The sequence below is a fragment of the Anser cygnoides genome, chromosome Z (assembly GCF_040182565.1).
Source record: "Anser cygnoides isolate HZ-2024a breed goose chromosome Z, Taihu_goose_T2T_genome, whole genome shotgun sequence".
Taxonomy (NCBI): domain Eukaryota; kingdom Metazoa; phylum Chordata; class Aves; order Anseriformes; family Anatidae; genus Anser; species Anser cygnoides.
Genome location: NC_089912.1, coordinates 18,179,786 through 18,202,529, shown reverse-complemented (window position 1 = coordinate 18,202,529; position 22,744 = coordinate 18,179,786). Strand labels below are relative to the sequence as shown.

General features: G+C 44.1%; 1 protein-coding gene and 1 long non-coding RNA gene across 4 annotated transcripts in view; both read right to left on the bottom strand.

Annotated features, from left to right (window-relative positions):
• LVRN (laeverin) overlaps positions 1-7,843 on the bottom strand; it is a 42,889-nt gene extending 35,046 nt beyond the window's left edge. For both annotated transcript variants that reach the window (XM_048052122.2, XM_048052127.2), the window contains exon 1: positions 7,203-7,843. In XM_048052122.2, coding sequence (XP_047908079.1) covers positions 7,203-7,837 — 635 coding nt within the window. In that variant the 5' untranslated portion in view covers positions 7,838-7,843. The remainder of the gene's footprint in view (positions 1-7,202) is intronic.
• A 460-nt stretch (positions 7,844-8,303) lies between these two features.
• The window catches only part of LOC136788915 (uncharacterized), a 30,533-nt gene continuing 16,092 nt past the window's right edge, over positions 8,304-22,744 (bottom strand). For both annotated transcript variants that reach the window (XR_010827476.1, XR_010827477.1), the window contains 2 exons: positions 11,556-11,713; positions 8,304-10,494 (listed from right to left, as the gene is read on the bottom strand). This is a non-coding gene — a long non-coding RNA (uncharacterized lncRNA). The remainder of the gene's footprint in view (positions 10,495-11,555; positions 11,714-22,744) is intronic.

Genomic DNA, 22,744 nt, shown 5'->3' with positions numbered 1-22,744 from the left:
AGAAAGAGCAGTCAGGCACTGGAACGGGTTGCCCTGGGAGGTGTTGGCATCACCGTCCCTGGGGGTGTTCAAGGAAAGGTTGGATGTGCTGCTTAGGGACATGGTTTAGTGGGTGATAGTGGTGGTAGGGGCATGGCTGGACACTATGATTTTGAAGGTGTTTTCCAGCCAATGATTCTATGATTCTAATTACAATCTCTCTATACATCTTCTTACCTAATGCATGCTGTCCTATTTTAATGGTGCATTTTAATAAAAAATTGTACACATAGTATATTTCAGGTAACCGTGAATAGATGCACTTGCACAATTTTATCAAACCACACAGAGAAGAATGTCCCACTGCACTGTCAAACACAGGAAAATATACAAGATCATTTGCTACCTTACACTGTGCAGCTTTGACCCATTTGGGGCAAATTTTTGTGACGTAGTGGCTGGAATCAAGATGTCCAGTGGCCACGATGATGGAATCACCATGCCTAGTGGCCAAAGTTTCCATAAAGAATTATAGATGTGGGCTGTTCATGTCAAGGCATCTTCACCAGGTGTTAGAAAGAATATGACTATAATGTTTCTCAAAGCCCCATACCTATCAACCCAAAGGCAACAAGGAAGACTCCATAGGAATCATACTTCTACACACATGAATGAAGGGAGCAGTGATGCATGTGCTAAAACTGAGCAGAACAGGCAGGCAAACACATAAACTTCAACTATTAAACATTCCAGAAAGTTCTGAAGACTTCAAAACTGAGCCAAGTAGTCCCAGGAGAGGATACATGGATGGCATGGTCCTCTTGTTCCAGTGACCCGGATGCTATCACAGGGCCAGTATTTTTCAGTTGTAGCGGAGATGTTCCATAACACTAGGTTCACAGAGGTTCACACTTAGCACAGTCATCCCAAACAAGACAGAAGCCACCAGGAAAGTATTTATACAGTAAGTAACAGTATATAACAAGTCAGCCCTGCAGTGCAGATCCACACTATGTGCACACCATGACTGCACCTGGTTGTGATATACAGCACTGAACCATGTCCAAGACATGAGGACATGAACCTAAGGTTCCACGTTTTGAGATTCCCTTTTTCAGTACCTGAAATGAATGGCTTAGCTTTCCATTTATATGTACACCACTTCACAGAATATGTACTGCATTGTGTGTAAGTTGACCCCAGGAGCCATGCCATCAGCTTCCTGTTTCCATTGGCAAAACCCAGCAATTCTTTTTGTCCCATTCCCAAGATCAGCCCTTGCTAAATCTATGTATTTTAAAAGATGTTTGGCTGCTGCCTTTTTCACAGCTGTGCTGCCTAACCCTGCTCAAAGCAACTGTACTCTCAAAACATGGTACCCTTTGCATTTAGCAGACATGCTGTGATGCTGTACCACAATACAATTTATGTCCTATAAAAGAACCCACGTGGAACATGTGCAGTCACCAGGTGACTGCTAGGACCACAATGCCCCCTTTAACATGAGAAAGCAGCATGATATATTTTACTTTTTGCCTATCAGTGCAGATGTCCTTGATGGACCTGGCTCCCTGCAGTCATGCATTTGCTGTGCCAGCCACCAGCTGCCTTGCTGTGTCACCTCCCCTCTGTGATGCCCGGTGACACAACATGACTTTACTTTCTGCTTGGGGTGTACAAGCAGCAAAAGTGGCTATCCCCTGCCTTCATCAAAGGAAGCAGTCACAAAAATACTCTTTCCCTAATCACTGTGTTCCCATGCAGGAGAGTATGCTGTTGCGCATTTGATTTTCATTCTAGAAAAGATGGAGCAACCTCATGACTGCAAACTCCACAGCACCAGAGACACCACTGCCTCTACAGGCACCATGCCAGCAGAAACTAACACAGACACATGGCAAATTTGCCCACAAGAAATTTTTATTCAGGAGCACAAAATATCAGACAGTGGGCTAAAGCATCAACATTAAAAAAGAAATTTGAGGACAGTTTAAATGTTATTTTTCAGCAGGTCTCCCAATAGAAAAGATAAATGGGAATGTTTCATGCACGTTACACAAATAATTAGCATTTCACACACGCATTACCTCATATCATTTGTCAGAATGAGTCATCATTGGGGATCTTTTTTCCTTGTTTAAAAAAAAAAATGTTGAAGGTATTATCATGAACTGAATTAATACCAAACTGTATTCTACGTTATAATTGTATCACAAAGCAAATTACCCAAAAGGAATTTCATTTTCAACAATGCTTAACATTGCATAAGCAGACAAAAAAAAAGTTCCTCTCTTGCTCCTGTACCTTTGTGCATAGTTTTCTTTTTCTTCCTTAATTATCCTATAATGCCTCCTTCTTCTTATAAAACAAGATCAAAGACATGCTACTTTTAAATAAAGAGAAGCAAACATATAACAGGATCTCTTAGACTAAAGCTTTGACAATTTATACTATACTTTTTTATTGTTATTATTTTCAGTCAGTGAAAATAACAAGAAAGGGAAAAATGAAGCATGATTCATGTGTAGTTTATAAATACCTCATGAACACTGCTTCACCTGTTAAAAAAAAAAACAGCATCATTGTAAAATAAACGTGTCATGTTGATGCAAAAGAAGTTGTTCTTGTAAAAATGCTTTCTCATTCAGGTGATGTTATTTGTAATATTGCTAATATTACAATACAATAGTATGATATTTTTCTGTGCTAACATATATTAGATCTGATTTCTTTCACTTTAAAAATATGTAAGAACTAAATAATTTAGCAAACCCTGAAGTGGCTCAAAGTACAAGGGTATTACAGTGAGCAGAATCCTGTTCTGTGCAATGGCTGACCCACTAGTCCTTTTTTCAGGCAAATGGTATTCAGTGCTAACACACAACCCAAGAAAACACCAAACCTGTTGTTTGCTCTGATTTCTGTTGCATGAATTTGATGGTCTTATTCAATTATTTATATGAAACAGAACTGAAACATTCAGGTTCCCTGCTGTAAAGTGCAATTAACTGTGTCATTGCTGTTCTAACCCCCCTTCTCCATCATTCTGGTAGCTGGTGCATCAGCAACTGCTAAAAATCAGCACAAACACTGCATTTGATCACATTTTGGAATTCCTTTTAACACCAGCCATACCCAGCCATGTATTTGTACAGAAGTTGCGTAAGACTACATTTGCAGAGTTGACCTCAGCTGGCAGCCAGGTACCCACCCAGCTGCTTTCTCACCCCCTACCAGGTGGGGAACCCCCCAGGAGGGCAGGGAAGAAAACATGAAGAAAGAATGCATGGGTCAAGGACAGGGAGATCACTCGCTAATTATAATCATGGGCAAAACAGACTTGGCTGGGGAAGATTTATTTAATTTGTTTACAATTAATACTAGATTAGCTGCCAGGAATAAAAGCAACCTAAAAACACCTTCCCTCCACCCACTCTTTTCCACCTCCTACCCCGAGCAGCGCCGAGGAACACAGGGGATGGGGACTGTGGTCAGTCTATAGCACTTCACCTCTGCCACTCTGGGGCTGCCCACAGGCAGCAGCTCTTCAAGCACTGCTCCCACACGGCTCCGTACCACGGGGTCCATCCATCCCCCAGGAGCAAACTGCTCCAGCACGGGTCCCCCACGGGCGGCAGCTCCCCCCAGACCCCCTGCTCCTGCGTGGGCTCCTCTCCATGGGCTGCAGCTCCGGCCCGGGGCCTGCTCCTGCGGGGGCTCTCCATGGGCCGCAGCCTCCTCCAGGCCACATCCACCTGCTCCACCGGGGGCTCCTCCACGGGCTGCAGCGTGGAGATCTGCTCCGTGTGGGACCCATGGGCTGCAGGGGGACAGCCTGCTCCACCAGGGGCCTCTCCACAGGCCGCAGGGGAACTGCTGCTGTGTGCCTGGAGCACCTCCTGTCCTGCTGCTGCACTGCCCTTGGGGGCTGCAGGCCTGGCTCTCACCCCTCTCTCCCAGCTGCTGTTGCCCAGCACTTCTTTCCCTTCCTTAACTCTGCTCTCCCAGAGGCCCACCCAGCATCGCTCATGGCTCAGCTCTGGCCAGCTGCGGGTCCCTTTTGGAGCAGCTGGAGCTGGCTCTGCTCTGACATGGGGCACCTGCTGGGCTCTGCTCACAGAGGCCACCCCTGCAGCCCACCTGCTACCAAACCCTTGCCACATAAGCCCAGCACACATACAGCCCACACTTTACAGCACACTCACAGTTATCCTGCTAAGCCTGGAGCAGCGTGCAATGAGCTTGATCACAGCAGTGCAGTATCAGCATGTAGGATGATGTTCCGTCTAACCTCCTGCACTATTTATGTTTGCACCAGTGCTGCTAAAGAAGAAGGTCAAAGATGGTCTTTCTGCCTACCCTGACCCTGGCATGACTCTCCCAGCTATTTGCAGAACACAGATTCCCATTTCAACAATGGGTGAAGTTAGTGCTGTTGAAGTAAGGGCATCTTCCTTTTTCACTTCCTTTGCTGTTGCAGTCACTGTAGACATGGACAGTGCGGCATTAATACGTAGTGCTTCCATTTTTCAAGAATTTTCTTTCATGTGTAAGACCTGATTGAGTGGATAGTACAAATTGTCAATAACAGTAAAAATGCACAGCCTCCAATGATCAATCTGATTGTGAACAGTTTCTGTGTTTCTGTGAATTTCTGGAAATTCAGTGAAGTTTGGGTTTTGGTTTATTCTGCCTTCCATAGAGGTGAGGCTAGCATTTCTGAAAACAGCAGGGAGTTCTCGTTGCAAATGGCTTTTCCTCACAGCCTCACCAGTGCACTTCTGCTCTGACTTGGAAGGACAGGGAACAAACAGCTCTTCATGTCAAACAGCTAATTATACCAGCCCGCCAAGAGCAATGCGGGCATCTGAGCAAGAAAGCAGGAGGTGCCAAAGCTCAGGCACAGATTTCAGGGACTTCACTTTTCTTTAGGATCTAGCTGTCTACTGAAAACTCGCCCTTCTGTGCCCAAACTCTTCTGAAATGAGAGGTCCCTAGTGGTTCCAGAAGCACAAATTACAAAACCACTAAAACTTCTAGCGCATGCAAGAAATACATGAATCTGTTTGACCGCAAATAAACAGCACATTGTCTGCTGCAGCTGGTGGTTTCAGTTACAAACTGAAGTCAGAAGCCTGTGCAGGAATTAGATCCTGAAGGTCTGACGGAGCCAGGTACAAGTCCCTGCGGAAGAGCTACAGAGCAGGAGGTAGTGGTTTCCTTGCAGAATAGTACTTTGTACAGGCTTTGTACTGCATCCTGGAGTGGAAAGACACTGAATGTTTGTAAATCGTTCCTGATCTACATAACCCATTGGAATACAGCTTATTCCATCATTAACAGCTTGCTAGAGCTTACAAAATATGTTCCTTACAATGCACCTCCTCCAAAATGGGGATGGCAAAACCCCTTCAGTGTAACTGGACCCCATCAGATTAGGAAACTGCTGGTAAAGTGATGATTTCGTTCTTTGCAAAGGAAAAAAAAAATAACAAGGTAGTGTTGCATACTCTTGATTCAGAGAAAGCCCTTTTAAAGCAGAAAGATATGCAAAATCCATTCAAGAACATCAGGAATGCAGGCAGGAACAAGTAACCAAAACAATATGTTTTATCTGCAATCAGTGGATTTCCTTTGATTTATTTCAGTGTCTGAACACCACTGGCATCTCTTTAAACTAGACTGCAGTCTCACATTTCCTTAGTGCTTCATGATAAGATAAGACTTAAATGGAACAATTGCCACAAATCCTTTAAACAACTTGAAATCAAATGGTACACATTATTTTAATGATATTAAAATACTTTTTCTTATTTTCTACTGTGGCAGCAAAGCTGACAATAGCTAAAAATATTTGTTTGTTTTGGATTCTCTGAATTGTACACAGTATGAATTGAAAAATGTCAGTCTAATTCACTGTTTTTTAGTTTTTGTCTGAATTAATATGGCACCATAAAGTACACTGACAGTATTAAACGATTAAATGATTGTTTCATTCTTATTTAGATTTTTTTTCTTTTTAATTATGAAAGTTAGGCAAAGCATTTGGGATTTTCCTTAAATCAAAAGTTGCACAAATATACCTGACAATCAGTGAACAAAGAGATAGCAACTGAAAAAAATAAATAAGTAAGTAAATAAATAAATAAATAGAAATCTATTTCCTAAAATCCCTTAGTAACATCCTGTGCTTTTCTCTAAGGATAATCAACTTATCTCCTTAAAATAAAAAAGGCTACTACTTGCTACAGAGAAGTCACACAGTTCTGCTCTGTTTCAATAAAAACTATTTATTTCATGGCTTGTGATTATTAGTACCGATACAGTGACATGCACGTATGGATCCTGCAGGTAACTGAGCATTATTTGGTGGGTTCAGAGCTCCACAAACTGCTTGAGGGAGTTTACTTCAGTGAACTCATCAGTGGGCTGAGAGCCAAGAACACTTGAATTTTAACTCTAGCTTCCTTTCTGACTTGCTTTATGTCCTGCAGCAAATCACCGCGTCTTTAATTATTACAAAGTACCTTTAAGTATAAGTACTTAGAAGTACCTTTAAAATAAGCACTTTTCCTGCCCCTACATTAAGCGTCTATTTTGAGAAACTCGCCTGCAACCAGAACTATTGAAATCATAATCTTAAGCTTCACTTGTCTGCAGGAAATTTCACATTCAGAATGAAAAGCACCCTGAGAAGATTCCCAACTAAAATAAACAAATAAGCAAATAAGCCTTGCTTCGAGGACAAAAACCTGATTTGAGTGATGGCCTTTCTGGCAGGCTCACACCGCCCCTGTCCCGCTCCCACAGGGCAAGAGGCAGAGGACTGGGGATGATGGGGAGAGGGACGTGCTGGGCAGTGTTCCCAGCAGGTTGGGGATGGGGACGGGGAAGGGGTTGGGGTTGGGTTTGGAGATGGGGATGAGTTTGGGGATGGGGTTGGAGACGGGGTTGGGAATGGGGACGGAGATGGAGATGGGGATGGAGATGGGGATGGGGATGGAGACAGGATTGGGGATGAGGATGGGGACAAGGATGGGGACGGATTTGGGGACGAGGATGGGTACGGGGTTGGGGACGGGGGTGGGGACAGGGTTGGGGACGGTGTTGGGGACGGTGTTGGGGTGACACATCTTCCCTCACCGCGCAACCCGCTGCCCCTCGCAGTCGGGCGTGGAGCCGGGAGCCCGCGTCTCCGCACATCCGCCGCCTGTGCCGCCTACCTGCTGCGGCCCTGGTCGGTGTAGCGGGTGAGGAAGAGCCCGTCCAGGTCCTCCTCCAGACGGCCCTGGAAGCCGAACTGCAGCACGTAGCGCCGCCCGGCCCGCAGCCGCCCGCGGAGCTCCAGCACCGCCACCTCTCCCGCCGCCTCCTGCCGAAGCCCCGCCACCTCCACGGCGGCGCCGGGATCGGGCAGGGGTCCCCGGACGGCGTCTCCCGGCTCGGGCAGGGGTCCCCGGACGGCTGCTCCCCGGCTGCGCAGCCCGGCGCTGTGCAGCACCGCGGCCCGCGTGTCCTGCCGGCAGCGCACCGTGATGTTCACCTGCCCGACGAAAGAGAAGGGTCCCGCCTGCCCCGGCCGCACCCGCGGCCACAGCTCCAGGTCGTAGTGCAGCGGCAGCAGGTGCCGGGGCAGCCGCCGCCACGACGGGACCCCCGGCGGATCCCCGGGGACACCGGCTCCTCCGGCCGTCCCGTCGGGGGGCGAGGGGGGCGCCGGGGGTGCCTCCTCCCCGCGGCAGCGCCCGTAGAGGGCGGCGAGGGCCAGCAGGGCGGCCAGAAGGGCCAGAAGCACCGCGGCCACCAGGGCGGCCGCACGGCGCCCCACGTAGAGCCCCGAGCCGCCGCGGGCGCCCATCGCGGCTGCTCGGCCGCCCGGTGCGCCCAGTACTTACGGGGCGGCGGAGCCGGGGGGGCGGTGCGGGGGGCGGCGGCACCTGCGGCTGGAGGGGGTGGGATGGGGAGGGGACGGGGACGGGGACGGGGACGGGGACGGGAACAGGGATAGGGATAGGGATAGGGATAGGGATAGGGATAGGGATAGGGATAGGGATAGGGATAGGGATAGGGATAGGGATAGGGACGGGTATGGTGATAGGGACGGGTACGGTGATAGGGATGGGGATGGGGACAGCGGTGGGGATGGGGATAGGGGGGCGAGGATAGGGATGGAAGGTAGGGGGTGGTCCCTCGCTTCTCTCCGCGCCCCCTCTGCCCACACCATGGACGCCCCCGTCGCTCCGTGCACGCCGACTGCCCCGAAATGGGTCGGGGGGACCCGTGCGGCGCGGCTGACCCGGAGCGGTACCTAAACGGGGCGGCAGATGAGCCCAAGCTTCAGTCGCGGTCGCTTCCCGCAGCCCTGCCCGCTGGTTTTGCTCGGTTGCAGCTCGTCCCCTAAAACACCGCGAGCCCCACAGCAGCCGGGGCAGCAGCCCTTCCGTGCCAGAGCCTCGGGCACTCCCAAATCTGGATGGCAGGCAGTTTTTCCCTCCTCTACTTTTCCTCTTTCTTTTTCACTTTTTTTTTTCCTCTTTGCTGTTGTTCTTCAAACCAAGCCCATTTCCTTGGGCTGGTGGTTTGCACAACAGCCGCCCCCCGACACCAAATCTGCCCCCGATGCCTGCAAAACCGAGGCGTTTGGGTTAGGTATCGAGCTCTGTTCTGCCACCGCAGGTAAAGCCGAGACAGCTAAAGACCATCACCCACGACCTCACTGAAGGCCAGCCCTCCTGCTAATATATATCTGTTAACTGAAAGAGATGCCCTTCCCGTGGTCATGCACACAAGGCAGCTATCGCTTTCCTCCCACTGAGCACAGCAGGGCTAGCTACTGTGTGTCTCGGGGACAGCTCTGTGCCACCAAACAAAGAAAGCTTCTGGTCCCAGCACCTGCTGTTTGCCTGTTGCTGGAGGGATGGTGGGGACCCCTCTGCCAGCCTGTCCCGCTGGCTGAGGGCTTGCCTCATTGTCCTCCTTTCCCCGTGCCTGTGCTACCATTACTCACTGGCTTCCCAACAGGAGGGCTTCCTGCACTGCCCCACCTGCTTCTGCTGTCTTTCAGGTGACTTTGTGTGTGCTTATTTCTGTTTCTGTGCTTCTCTCCTCATTTTGTTCTCATTTACCAGCCGTTTAACCCAGTCTTCCCTTCCACTATGCCAGGGATCTGTTTCTGTCTCTCTGTTTCTGGCCTGTGCTCTTTCCACTCCGCCCTCCATCCTCTCACCCTCCTCTCCTTCCATATGCCTCGCACACCTCTGCTCTTCACCCTGCATATCGACAACTTCTCCCTTTTCTTCCAGCATGCCTGGCAACATCCGTTATTTTGCTGTAAGGCTTCACAGCAAGCTCCAACAAACTGCAACATCGCCACAGGATGGGGCACTCCTTGGAGGTCCCCAGACCCGCAGCCCTGCACTAACAGACCTCACACCTGTGTGACCCACCACTCGTCACTGGAATGACCGCATAGGAATGTTCTCAGGGTTTCTCAGGAAGGCATCTTCTCCCTCTCACTGCCAGGAAACTGCTGTCCATGGGTCTCTTCTGCAATGGTGCCCACAGGAAGTCCAAGGACAGCCTGCAGGGCTGATCAGTGCAAGTGCTGACACTCTGTGGAGCTTGGGTAAGATGAGTGGTCGAGAGCTCCCAAAAGGTCAGGAGAGAAAGGACAGTGCTGCAAAGGAGGAGCTGACAGGGAGAAGAAATTGTAGAAGGGCACCAGCATTTCTAAGGCAAAAGCCCACACACTGTAGAAAATTATAGAGGATTTTAATGTCCTGCATTCCAAATACAGCTTCAACATTGTTCAGTAAAAATGTGCTTACCCACTCACCCCCCAAAACAAGGCACAGGCGAAATCAAAATTGTGAGCCATTTCATTCCACGTCTGTAAAAACAAGCAGGACTGCTCAGCAATAAGCCTGAAAATTGTACAGATCCCAGGGGGAGTTTGCCCTTCTTAATGGTGCAGGATCTGTTTTAATGCTTACAAATAATACCCATTAAACATACTTTATTTTCTCTTGTTTCCAGTGGAGAATTCAAAGCTATTCCTTTCTTAAGTTAGCATGTAATAAAAACATGATAGTAATGACCTACAATACCTATTTTTAAAAGTGTTGTTTAACCTCTTCTCCCAAATAATTTAGAACAGTTACCCTACAAAGCAACTGATGGGTGAAGGCTTTTATTAACCCACGGCTGTGGATTCCCCCCCACTGGTAACACAGATGCTCACTTGTTTGAAACACTTTTGGTGCAGTGCAATACATGCAAGTAGATTCTGCTGCAAATATTACAGTTTGCCATCCTGCTGAGTGCATTTACAGAGTTAAGGTGTCTGAGCAATGTGTTCCTGAAGTCAAAGCTGTGGCAGTCATGGGCTGGGGACAGGTACGGTGGCCATGACATCTCGGACACAATTCCATGTCGGGCCACAGCTCAGCCCAAATCCTGACCTTGGGTGGAAACAGGAGACTTGTGTTTAAGTCAGCCGAAGCCTCTAGTACACACCTGGATGTAGAAACAAATCACCTGTTATAAAAGGACTCAGACAGCTCTGTCAATCTGAAGGACACCAAAGCACCTGACAAACTTAACTATCTCATTCCAGCCAAAAGGGTCTGTGCCATGCTCGCTGGCTGTTCAAAGTCCCATTGATGTTCCCTGAATTTTAAACAAGAGGAAAAGGTCACATATGGCAGCACGGGTTCTTTACAGTATCACAGTATCACAGATTTCTAGGTTGGAAGACTATCTCCTATCCACTAAAACACAGAAAGGTAAACTACGCTTCAAGTGCCAGTTGGCCAGGAAATTTTGCATGAAATTCCGATTAGCAAAATATTGCAATAGCCCATGCTTGTACTTCATGAAGATTTTCAGGTTGTTAGTACTGTTTTCATAAAAAAAAAACTGTGCCATCATCGCAAATCATACACCAGATGATAAGAAAAAGGATAATCATGCGTTTATGTATAGTGACATAGTTGTTAGGCTGAAAGATGATTCCCTATGTCATATTGTTAGAGTTTTGTTCAACCTGACTTAAGAGTTTCCAAGAGCTTAGCAGTTCCAGCAGTGGCACTGGTCCTGATCAACTTTGTCTTTGTTTTCAACAGGATTGGAGATCTTGTTTTCTCTTCAGGTTTTATGGAGATGCCTCATTTTTGCTGTATTTACAAAACTAGAACAATACTTCTCCTAGGCATGAGGGATTCATGTGTACCACGTGCACTCATGTCCATGAAATCTCTTTTCTTTTTTTTTTTTTTAATTTGAGCTGTTTGTTTTACAGGCTATAATTTCCTGTGCACTGTTTATTTTCCTCCTCTAACTGATCCAATAATGTATCAGAACTGAAAATGTTGTAATGCCTGGTAGTATCTTTGGCAGGAGCTATTCCATAGGAGATGCTGAAGTTGTAGACATTTGCTATTGCTCTGAATGTTTGATTTAGTGGATATTTCAAGATTCCCAGACATCTGAAGAAGTGTGACATATAGGTGGACAAAATTCGCTGTAAATAAGCACAGTGAGCCAAGCATGAGCTGTTGAGGATCATAACTTCTTACCAGGTATTTCGAAGAAGTACTCAGCTTTCCTGGAGGCTTAGGATGACTACTTTTTGTCCTCTTTCAAGGTGAATGTATCTTCAATATCAAGGTCAACATAGGTGTTCCTAATTAGCAAGAAATTGGGATTAGAGTTGATAGAAGGAGGTCTCCTTTCCCTAATAAGGAAAAAAGAAAACAACACCAAAAGTTGTTCCTCAGTATTTTGAACAGGCCACTTAAAATCCTCTGGCTGTCTCACAGACTACCAAACCTTGCAAAAATTTGTTTTTAAATTTTATTCTTGTTCAAGGGAACAGCCATGAACTTTTTACCTCACTGACTGCCTCTTTGGAGCTATATATCAACATATTGGTTTGGGTCTTCCAGAGCAAACAGGAGGCAGAAGCAACAATCTCAAGTAAACACTGCTGTAGAAAAGTGAGCAAGAGGGCAAAATCAAGCACTTGTGCTACGAAGATGATCAGAGGGCTGGAGCACCTCTCCAATGAAGAAATACTGAGAGAGCTGGGGCTCTTCAGTATGGAGAAGAGAAGGTTTTGGGGAGACCTCATTGCGACCTTCAAGCCCCAAGGGGGCCTACAGGAAAGCTGGGAAGGGACTCCTTGTCAGGGAGTGTAGTAATAGGGCAAAGAATAATGGTTTTAAACCAAAATAAGGTAGGTTTACATTAGATATAAGGAAGAAATCCTTCACTCAGAGGGTGGTGAGGCACTGGCACAGGCTGCCCAGAGAAGCTGTGAATGCCCCATCCCTGGAAGTGCTCAAGGCCAGGCTGTATGGGGCTTTGGGCAACCTGGTCTGGTGGGAGGTGACCCAGGAAGGTCCCTTCCAACACAAACCATTTTATGGATCTGTGATTCTGATTTAATTTCACTGGGTACTTCTGCTTGTGGAGGGCAATATAGTAATACCAAAATGGCATGGGTAAAACCGCAGCGATGAACCATAAAGCAGAGTATCAGCAAAATGATTGTGTCAGTTGGGTGGAATTTCACTCAGAGCTGGAGAAGGCTCCCTCCAAACACCTCAGGGTGCTCAAATGTGCAAGAGAGGCCTACAGCCCTGTCTGCAGGTATGATACTTGTAAGAGTCACATCCCCTGAGGAAGGCTACAAAACCATCTCCAGAGAACACAAGGAGCTCCAGTGAACAAAACAGAAAGTAACGAAGAAGTAACAACAGCAGATCTGAAAGCCGCTATCCAGAATATGAACAGGAGATGAAAATTACAAGAGGCTGTCATAGCTGGAATTTAGGAGGCCACAGTTTTATCAGTAATTTCTTTGTATAGTTGGTAACTCTACCTATCAGCTGGCTTCTAAGCTGTTGCAGGCAATCAGTAAGACTGATAAAACCAAATCTTTCAAGTGAGGATATATATACAGGAAAGAAGTGTATCATGTTCTTACCAGTTTGCTTAGCAGGAAAATAAATAAATAAATTAACAATGCACTGTTAATTAGAATGAAGTTTTGAACATCTTTTAAGGTTTTAATAAGAAAAGGATGAGTGAATGCATGAATCATTTGCAGCATGTGAAGCTCTCTTCCAAATGGAATTCAATTTTTGTGTGTGTGTGTGTGATGTTTAATGTTTTCTGATTGTCAGTGCGTTTAGAAACAACTTGAACTTTTCTCCAAATGTGCCAACATTGTTGGGCTTGTGCCTTGTGAGACCGCATGAAAACAAGCACACATTTGACCAGAAATCACTTACAAGTGGATTTATTTTTTTTAAAATGGCGTTGAATGTCAGTAGATTGATATTGCTTAATGTGAGGAACGGTGGCATTTTCAGAGTTTTTGGCCTTTTTTATCAAGTGCTTTTTATTCAGTTTTCAGATGCCTAGTATTTTTCTGTCAACTTCACTGAAAAGAACCAGCAATGTGGTATTTGTCCCCTGAGTGCTAGGCATGCTAAGATTTACCAGCTTTCCAGAAGGAATAGCAAATTGAGGAAATGACATATTGAGATACCATAGACTATTCCTCACCCATGGAGATAGACCAACAACATTGGACCAAGGACACATGTTTCTCCTCTCATTTCATCTGGTTTTCTTGCAAGCAGGGCTCTTGTATGGTATGCAAGCCTGAGATTGCAACAGCCAAATACAGGAAATGCTTCGCAAAGCATACTTCAGCCTAGAGCCACACAAGGAACCAAAAGAGAAATAATAATAATAAAAAATAAATAAATAAACTTGGAGCATCAGTCTTGCTCTCCCGTTGCTATGAGGAAGATAGCAGAAGAGTGAGTCATGACTGCTCCTTTTGGAAATAAACATTTTATCCTCACGCAGCAGGTGCCAGCCAGCGTGGCTGTCCAGATCGGTGGGCAGCGCTCAGTCCTTCTCCACTTCTGAGGCCAGTCTCCCAGTCATTTCTGTTACTGGGTTCTGGTTCACACTACAGAGATGTTTCAGGGTGCACAAACTGGATTCCTTTCAATTAAATTAAACGAAAATCTCTAAATTGGAAAGATATGGATTTGTAGGGTGGACCAACTGGTGGATAAGGAATTGGCTCGATAGCTGCACCCAGAGAGTGGTGGTCAATGGCTCTATGTCCAGGTGGAGGCTGGTGATGAGCAGTGTCCCTCAGTGGTCTGTCTTGCGACCAGTGCTTTTTTCTGCTTCGCAGCATGTGGTTGCATCTTGTGATCTTGACATTGATCACAGGGGAAGAGGACTGAATTGTTGCACTAGCCACTCGGGAGCAGGGTGGCCCTGGGGTTCATCCCACCCCACTGCCCAGTGAGCCTGTGGGGAGATCTGCTGTGACATCTGAACCAGGCTCGGTGAGCCATCTACACCCATTTTAAAAAACTGCATCCTTGGACTCAGTGTGAGAAAAGGGAATCCAATCAATGGCAAAACAGATAAGTCACCTGTCCTTCTCTTAAGGCTTGTCTACATCACATACCCCTATTATTTTTTGAATTGTCGGCTGGCCACTTCTGGGAAATTGGGTAAAACACTCAGTGACTCAGAGAGAAAAATGTTTGGTGTGTTTTTGATGAACTTTACTACCTAGGACATATTTCCTACTGCTGTTTCAAATTGGTTTCATTCTTATCTCGGTGGACCTCTTTGGTTCACCATGCTTCCTTTGCTGCTCTGCTCATACTGACTCTGTGTCACATCCAACCTTAAATACCAGCATGCTTCTAGATCTCCTTTTTTTTTTTTTTGTAGGATGCATTGCTAGCATCACACACTATTCTTGGCCTTATGCCAGTCACACCTAGTCATAACAGACCAGTGCAGAGATCATGAATTTACTTTCAGTCTGGGCAAAGGAAAGAATCACAAGTCTGAACAGCATCACTTAATGCCTGCATCTAAATAAGTACATGGCAGAATAAAAAGAATGGATGGAGGCCTTTTCTAGGGAGGCTCCAATGCTGTGACATAGAAAAGGGCTTTTTCATAAGAACAATAATGTACAGAATCAGATACTTACAGTTCTTGACCCTAACATTATGAATAGGTCTTATTTCCTTCCCTGCAGACCCTCCCAATGGGAATGAAGTAACCCTGCAGTCACAACAGCAATTTTGACCAGAACTGAAAAATTTCATCCCACAAGATCCATGTCCTACACCCTGAAGCTGAGCCTGATGAAGAGATAATCCTCAAAGCCCAAGCAGATGTCCAACATAGCTGTACCAGGATTATGATAGGCTCACTTACAAAAAGGAATTTTAAAATAACTTTTGTTCTGGGGATCTCATGGGATGATACTGGATGTTTTTCAAGCAAGCTCAGCCGTTATTACCAACCCCACACCCATCTTGTGGACACTCCAAGTTATGTCCAGGATGAACAGTCTATGCTTTGTAGTGTTTCCTTTCCTGAAGTATCAAATCCTCCTGGTTTTGATTACCCCTTTCAAGCACCCCCTCAATCCATCTACTCATTTAATATTCCCTCAGTCCCTTGTTGCATGACTTCGTTCCTTACCACGTGCTCACAGTAGTTCTTGTGCCAATAAAATGTGAACTCCAAAGTGTTTATTTCTGTACTATAACAAAGTGTTCTCTTTCCCGGTCAGATGGCTACTGTTCCATACTATACTTCAGCTGATGGCATCTCAGAGGTTATAAACAGACACTTCACAGCAAAGGCTTTTTTACTGCAGTGGTTGATACACAAAGATGAATCTCAGCACGGGTGGTGCATGTCTTTACATCTCAGTAATACCTTGAGTTTGTAGCTACCTTGAGCTGCAGTAGAACATTGTTCCACAAATCAAGACATTTCAAAACACAGATAAATGAGTAACAGGGAAAATGTAAAAACGAAGAATGATTTGGGCATGAATCATAAAAGGCAAGAAAGTCATTGAAGGGCTATTTAAAAATGATACCAGTGCTGGCCCTCTATGGCAACATATTTTTGGAGACCACTGCATAGAATTACATTACTTATATTTTACTGATACATTCATCAGCTTTTCTTCACCTTGATAAAAACAGAGATAACATATTTCAAAGTGAATATTACCCACAACATGCAGATGTTTGTATTCAAATAGTTTAATGGTCATCCATATGGACACCCCTATTTTTCATGGATTACACAACACGAGTTTATACGTAAAAGCATATTCAGCAAGCATTTACCTCCACCATTACCACAGGCAAATGCTGAGACATCTCACTGACATTAAACAAAGGATTACTTTCTTGTCTCATATTCACTTTCACAGATGTATCCCATTTACTCCATCAGATTGATTTCTGCTCTATGCTGGTGTGCTAGAACTGTACAGAATCTGTAAAGGAAGAAATATCACTGCTAAAAAATGATCACTTGTAATTCTTTTCATTCTTTTTGTCCACCGATCATCTTTCTCTGCACAATTTAGCATCTTGCTAGCCCTGGGGTTGGGTCCTGAGAACTTGTTTAGGCAGACAGCTGGTTGTGATTTCTTCAGAGGCATCATTAACTCCATGTTTGTGCATGGAGGTCTTTCAGATTCACAAAATTCGTAGGTGGACCTGAAGAATCGTGTTTAACATGCAGAGTCATGACCTGAGAACCTCCAGTTTCTTTTCCTTGGGTTTGTTTACTGGCATCACATTTATTTGATGTGGGATTGCCATTACAGATGTTTCAACTCCCAAGACGGCTGACTTTGCAAAACACTAATAACCCCGAGTGCAGCCTTTGACTCTTCTGCCAAATCTGACTCTGATCTCCTTCATCCTTATTCCCCTTTTCATATTTTTGCTCTTAGGGCTGTGAGTATTTTCTTTCTTAACATTGGTATAGAAACAAGAGTACATTAAACCCCAGCACTTCACATTACTCTTTCAAATCTCATTTCAAAAGACCTGGAAATCTCAAGTGTTGAACTCTAACATCGTCTCTCCATTTTGATTTGGGAAGCACAGAGGACAAAACACAGACTTCACAGCAGCTGAGCTCTTTCCACAAGTCTCTGGATTGTAATTGTTGGCCAATGCTGTAATAAGATACAGGGTAGGTGCAGCCTATTCAGGAAATGAGTATAGCACAGGATATATAATATATATATATTTTATATATATATATAGCACAGCAGTGCCATTAATATGGCATTATTTGGCGTACGGTATTTAACTGCTGCTTGTCTGGGCCAGAAAGATGTTGTTAAATGAAAAAAAAAAAAAAAAAAAAAAAAAACTCTGAGCACAGTGTATGATATACTTTCTGAAGATATATCTGCCCTCATCTAAAGACACATCTGCCCATTCTATTACACCTTCAGGAGCTACCTTTCCAGACATACATCACTCTACTGTCCCTTGGTAATTAAGTCACCCTTAAATAACTCTATACCAGTGTTAAAGCACACCAAGTTACATTGTTTTACCCCACTCTCAGTTTCATTACTTCCTTCTATTTTCATTCTTTAAATTATGGAATCAATCCTATTGCTGGAGAATTTGCTCAGACAATGAGTACTTTCTTTTAAAAATTTTAGGGGAAATATCCCAAACAAACTTGTTGGACCAAATGCAGCAATACAGAATTTTATCTCTGAATAGAACAACAGAACTTATTCACTGTGATTACTTTTATTTTTCAAACTGGGATTATTTTCAAAATCTAGTTAACACAATTGTTGTATTTAAAAAAAAAAAAAACTAAATTTCTGCCACCATGCTACTTTTACTACTTAATCATTTTCTCCTTCACTCACATAATAGATACTTCAGTTACATAAACATATTTTATTGTATCATAAAATGACAATCTGGGATCAGACAAAATATCTTAATGGTTCCTTTTTGTGTGCAGCATGTAGCAGAAACAATGATGACTGGAGTACATCCCAAAGATTATCTCAGTACTCTCCCCAAATTCATTGTGTCATCCATAAAAAAAAAAAAAAAAAGTGGTGTGATTATAATAGGCAAGAACTAAAGACTTCACAATGGGGAATGGTGATTTCATTTTAACATTATGTCTGTCCCTCTGAAACTGGGACTAAGCTGACTTGTCCACCGACTGTGTTTATTGTTATTGCCACCTGTGCTGCCATGCTTTTTCCCTTACTACTATCACTGCCTAATTCACAGAATCCAAATGCAGGGACTGGGAGAATGATGTACTGCCCATTGTGGGAGATCAAGTTCAAGACCATCTGAGGAATTTGAAGGTACACAAGTCCATGGGACCAGATGAGATATATTCAAGGGTCCTGAGGGAATTGGCCAATGAAGTTGCTAAGTGTCACATTTGAGAAGCTGTGGCAGTCTGATGAAGTTCCCACTGACTTCAGAAGGAAAAGGGGGGAAAATAGTCCCCAGAGGGGGAAAATAGCCCCCATTTTTAAAAAGGGATAAAAGGAAGACCTGGGGAACTACAGGCCAGTCAGTCTCACCTCTTTGCCTGGCAAGATGATGGAGCAGATCCTCCTAGAAACTATGCTAAGGCACATGGAAAATAGGGAGGTGATTGGTGACAGAAAGCATGCCTTCACTAAGGGTTAATCAAGTCTGATAAATTTGGTGGCCTTCTACAGTGGGATTACAGCATTGGTGGATAAGGGAAGAGCAAGTGACATAATCTGCCTGGACTTGTGCAAAGCATTTGACACTGTCCCCCACAGCACTCTTGTCTCCAAAATGAATATAAATTGACTTGACGGATGGACTGCTTGGTGGGTAAGGAATTGGCTTGATGGTCACACAAAGAGTTGTGGTCAATGGCTCTATGTTCAAGTAGAGACCAGCAATGAGTGGTGTTCTTCAGGGGTTGTTATTGGGACTGTTTAACATCTTTGTTGATGACATGGACAGTGGGATCTAGTGCACCCTCAGCAGGTTTGCTGATGACACTAAGCTGTGTGGTGCAGTCGACACACTGGAGGGAAGTGATGCCATCCAGAGGGACCTGGACAGGCTTGAGAGGTGGGCCTGTGTGAACCTCATGAAGTTTTACAAGGCCAAGTGCAAGATCCTGCATCTGAGTAAGGGCAATCACAACAACAAATACAGGCTGGGCAGAGAATGACTGAGAGCAGCTCTGAAGAGAAGGACTTGGGTGTGTTGGCTGATAAGAAAGCCAACCGCATACTGGGCTGCATCAAAAGAAGCGTGGCCAGCAGGTTGAGTGAGGTGATTCTGCTCTGCTCTGCTCTGCTTTTGTGAGACCCCACCTGGAGTGCGGCATTCAGCTCTTGGGCCCCCACGAAAAGAAGAACATGGAATTATTTAAACGAGTCCAGAGGAGGGTCATGGGGATGATCAGAGGTCTGGAGCACCTCTCCTGTGAAGACAGGCTGAGGGAGCTGGGGTTGTTCAGCCTGGAGAAGAGAAGACTTTGGGGAGACCTTCTAGCAGCCTTCCAGTACCTAAAGGGAGCCTACAGAAAAGCTGGGGAGGAACTCTCTGTCAGGGAGTGTAGTGACAGGACAAAGAGTAGTGGTTTTAAACCAAAAGAATGTAGGTTTACATTAGATATAAGGAAGAAATCCTTCACTCAGAGGGTGGTGAGGCACTGGTACTGGTTGCCCAGAGAAGCTGTGAATGCCCCATCCCTGGAAGTGTCCAAGGCCAGGCTGGATGGGGCTTTGGGCAACCTGGTCTGGTGGGAGGTGTCCCTGCCCATGGCGGGGGGGTTGGAACTGGGTGGTCTTTAAGGTTCCTTCAAACCAAACCAAACCAAACCAAACCAAACCAAACCAAACCAAACCAAACCAAACCAAACCAAACCAAACCAAACCAAACCAAACCATTTTATGGTTCTGTTATAATATTTTGTGTGAACATGTACAACTGAATTACAGACATTTAAAGATTCTGTTATTTTGTATTGTAAGTACTGTCAGCAAAACAGTTTTGTTTCCAATTGGAAAAGAATGAGGCAGACAAACAGCAAGACAACATTTCTGGAATATTTAAGTTAAAAATAAGAATTCCAGGAGTGGGTCCAAACAATCATAGACCTGGAATAATAGGTTTTGAACAGACAGAGAGAGAGAGAGAGAGAGAGAGAGAGAGACTGTGAGGGGAAATTCTGAATATCTGCTTATTTACTACATTGTTTGTTTTAATATGTGTAACACAGAATCACAGAACGGTTGAGGTTGGCAGAGACCTCTGGAGGCCGTCTGGTCTGACCTATGGGGAAGACCCATGATGGTCAGGGGGGCTCAAGCAAAGTGGTGTGAAAGACTGTTGTTGCAAAACAAACAAACAAACAAAAAATAGTAAAGATCTAATGTTACACTTCATATGCTAAAAACTTCATGCAAACACACTCCTTTCTCAAATACCTAAAAGTCCTTATGGTTGTTTCCAAAGCTCTCTTATCTTTTCTCTTTTGCATAAAAATGATTACCACGACAAAATGGCTGAAGTATCAAAAAATGCACACACAGAACTCATGAACTATCTAATCACATGGAGAGGACCAGCCTTTCCAATAGCTTCAGGAATCATATCTTGAATATTCAATCCACTGGGACCAGCTTGTGAAATGAAGAGAAGCTATTGTTAGGAGAGAATGTTAGGTTCTAGCAAAACAGATAAGGAGCAAAATAAAATAGCTTAGCAATACAGGCTTTAAGTAGTGAAATAATACTAGTGGGTTGCATTTGTTATTCTTGTATTGCAGATTTTGTTTCTTTTTTTTTTTTTAATTTACATTTCTTCTACTGTTTCTTGCTTACCCTTCAAAAGCCTTAGAAACCTGAGATATCACATTCAAGACTCAATCCTTAGCTTTTCTTTTGCCAACAATGGACAGAAAAAGGTTGTATGTACATGTGTTAGCTAAAACAAATATTCCTGTACAGCAGTGGTAGGATGTATCGACAACATAGATACAGATGATATAGATGGCATAGATATAAATGATATAGATGCAGATATAGATATAGATATGTAGATATCTTTCACAGCAAACAGGAAGCATTAATTTTGGTGAAAAATGTGAAAATGACACAAAAATAAAAGTACAATGAAATAAAACATTGGATGGATTGGATTGGATTGGATTGGATTGGATTGGATTGGATTGGATTGGATTTTTTCACAATTATTTTCATTACCTTTGTTCATTTTATTTAATTTTTATACATTGTGTCGTCTTTTTTTAAAATCAGTTACGAACAGTGAACAGTTAAATATCTGAATATCATTTACTAATGGCAGCAATTACCATTTGATATACTTATCAAAATACTAATTACAATTCTAGCAAAAAAAGTAATTATGAACAGATATATGATCAACTGGTAACTATAAAAATAAGGAATAGCAACATATCTACAAGGATCTAAGTTCAAAATGAAGCATTTAAATTAAAAAAAAAAAACTTCAACTAAGGTGAAAAGAAAAACGTAGAAATGCAGGAATTTTTCAAGAACTGGATTTGTTGCTTCAGCTAACTCTGCCTTCAGGTGATGCAATACATACAGACAAGAATATTACCACATGACTCTTTGGTATATTACCAAATCTTGACTCTGTGGTATCAAAGAGGGTGCAGTTTCACTACACAATATGTCTAGTGGCAACACTGTTTTTTCCCATCCTCCTTCACTCTTGACTTTCTATTCCTGCCCTGTGCAGCCATTCACCCCTTCTGAGCTGAGCTGTCTTACTGTCTGTGAGAGCAATGGGAAAGAATGTGAATCCCCCCTCTATCCCCCACCCCCCACCACCCCATCCTTCTAAAAAGAAAAAAATAGAGAGAAGAATAAGGGAATACAGAAATGGTGAAGCGTTGATTGTCCCTTTCCACTCATATTTAACGAATTTTTGTATCTCTAAGGTCCAGGTAAATACCATAAATGCACGTAAAGTATCGCTCACTGGGTGACCATATGTCATGCGGCTATTCCCAACTAAAATCTAGGTGTCTGAAGGCTGACAAACTAGAGCTAATTCATGGTTAGCATAACACAGTTGGATTCTTATTAAGGATATTAGATAAAGACAATTTACTGCAAGTGATACGACTTTGCTTCCTCTAAACTTTGTGTTTGGACTGTGGAATTTGTGAACCAATGCCTTGCATGGAGGCTACACCCACTTCTAGGCAGCACTGGTTGAAGAACACAGTTTCCAGGTAAAATACATTAAAACAAAAAATGCATTCTCAGAGGAGCAGATGAGAAAGGAACCAGGTCAATACTGCTATTTCTCTAGAGCCCAGAAGAGACAGGAAAAAATACTGTCCTCGACCGATAGGCAGAAAAGCACCGTCCCATGACTAAGCACTGGATGGAGCCTAGAAACTTGGGATCTCGGTTAGTTCTGTCTCCTTTCTGCAGCGGCATCACCACAGGCTACTTAGCATCTCCATATTTCTGCTTTAGGCATTCTCATCCATTTTTCACTGCCTCAGAAACAGCTTTAGAGCTTAGTTAGGGTTTTCCTATAAAATACTTTGAGGTCTTTGTCTGGAAAGCACTATATGAATTCAACATAAATTAAGACTGATTTGTAACTTATTGTTATAAACCCTACAGTAAGTATTTCAAATAAAACACCTTTATATAGTCCTAAGACTTCTAATGCAAAGGTAATAATCTTAAAGAGCATTTTGCAGAATCTTTCTCAGCTGAAGAAAATTAACATAATGGATGGGTGTTTATTTCTCGATTCAAGTCATTGGAAGATAAAAGACTTACCCCAAAACAGCTTTAACAGAGAATGGAAAATGTAAACCATCTGCCTATGAG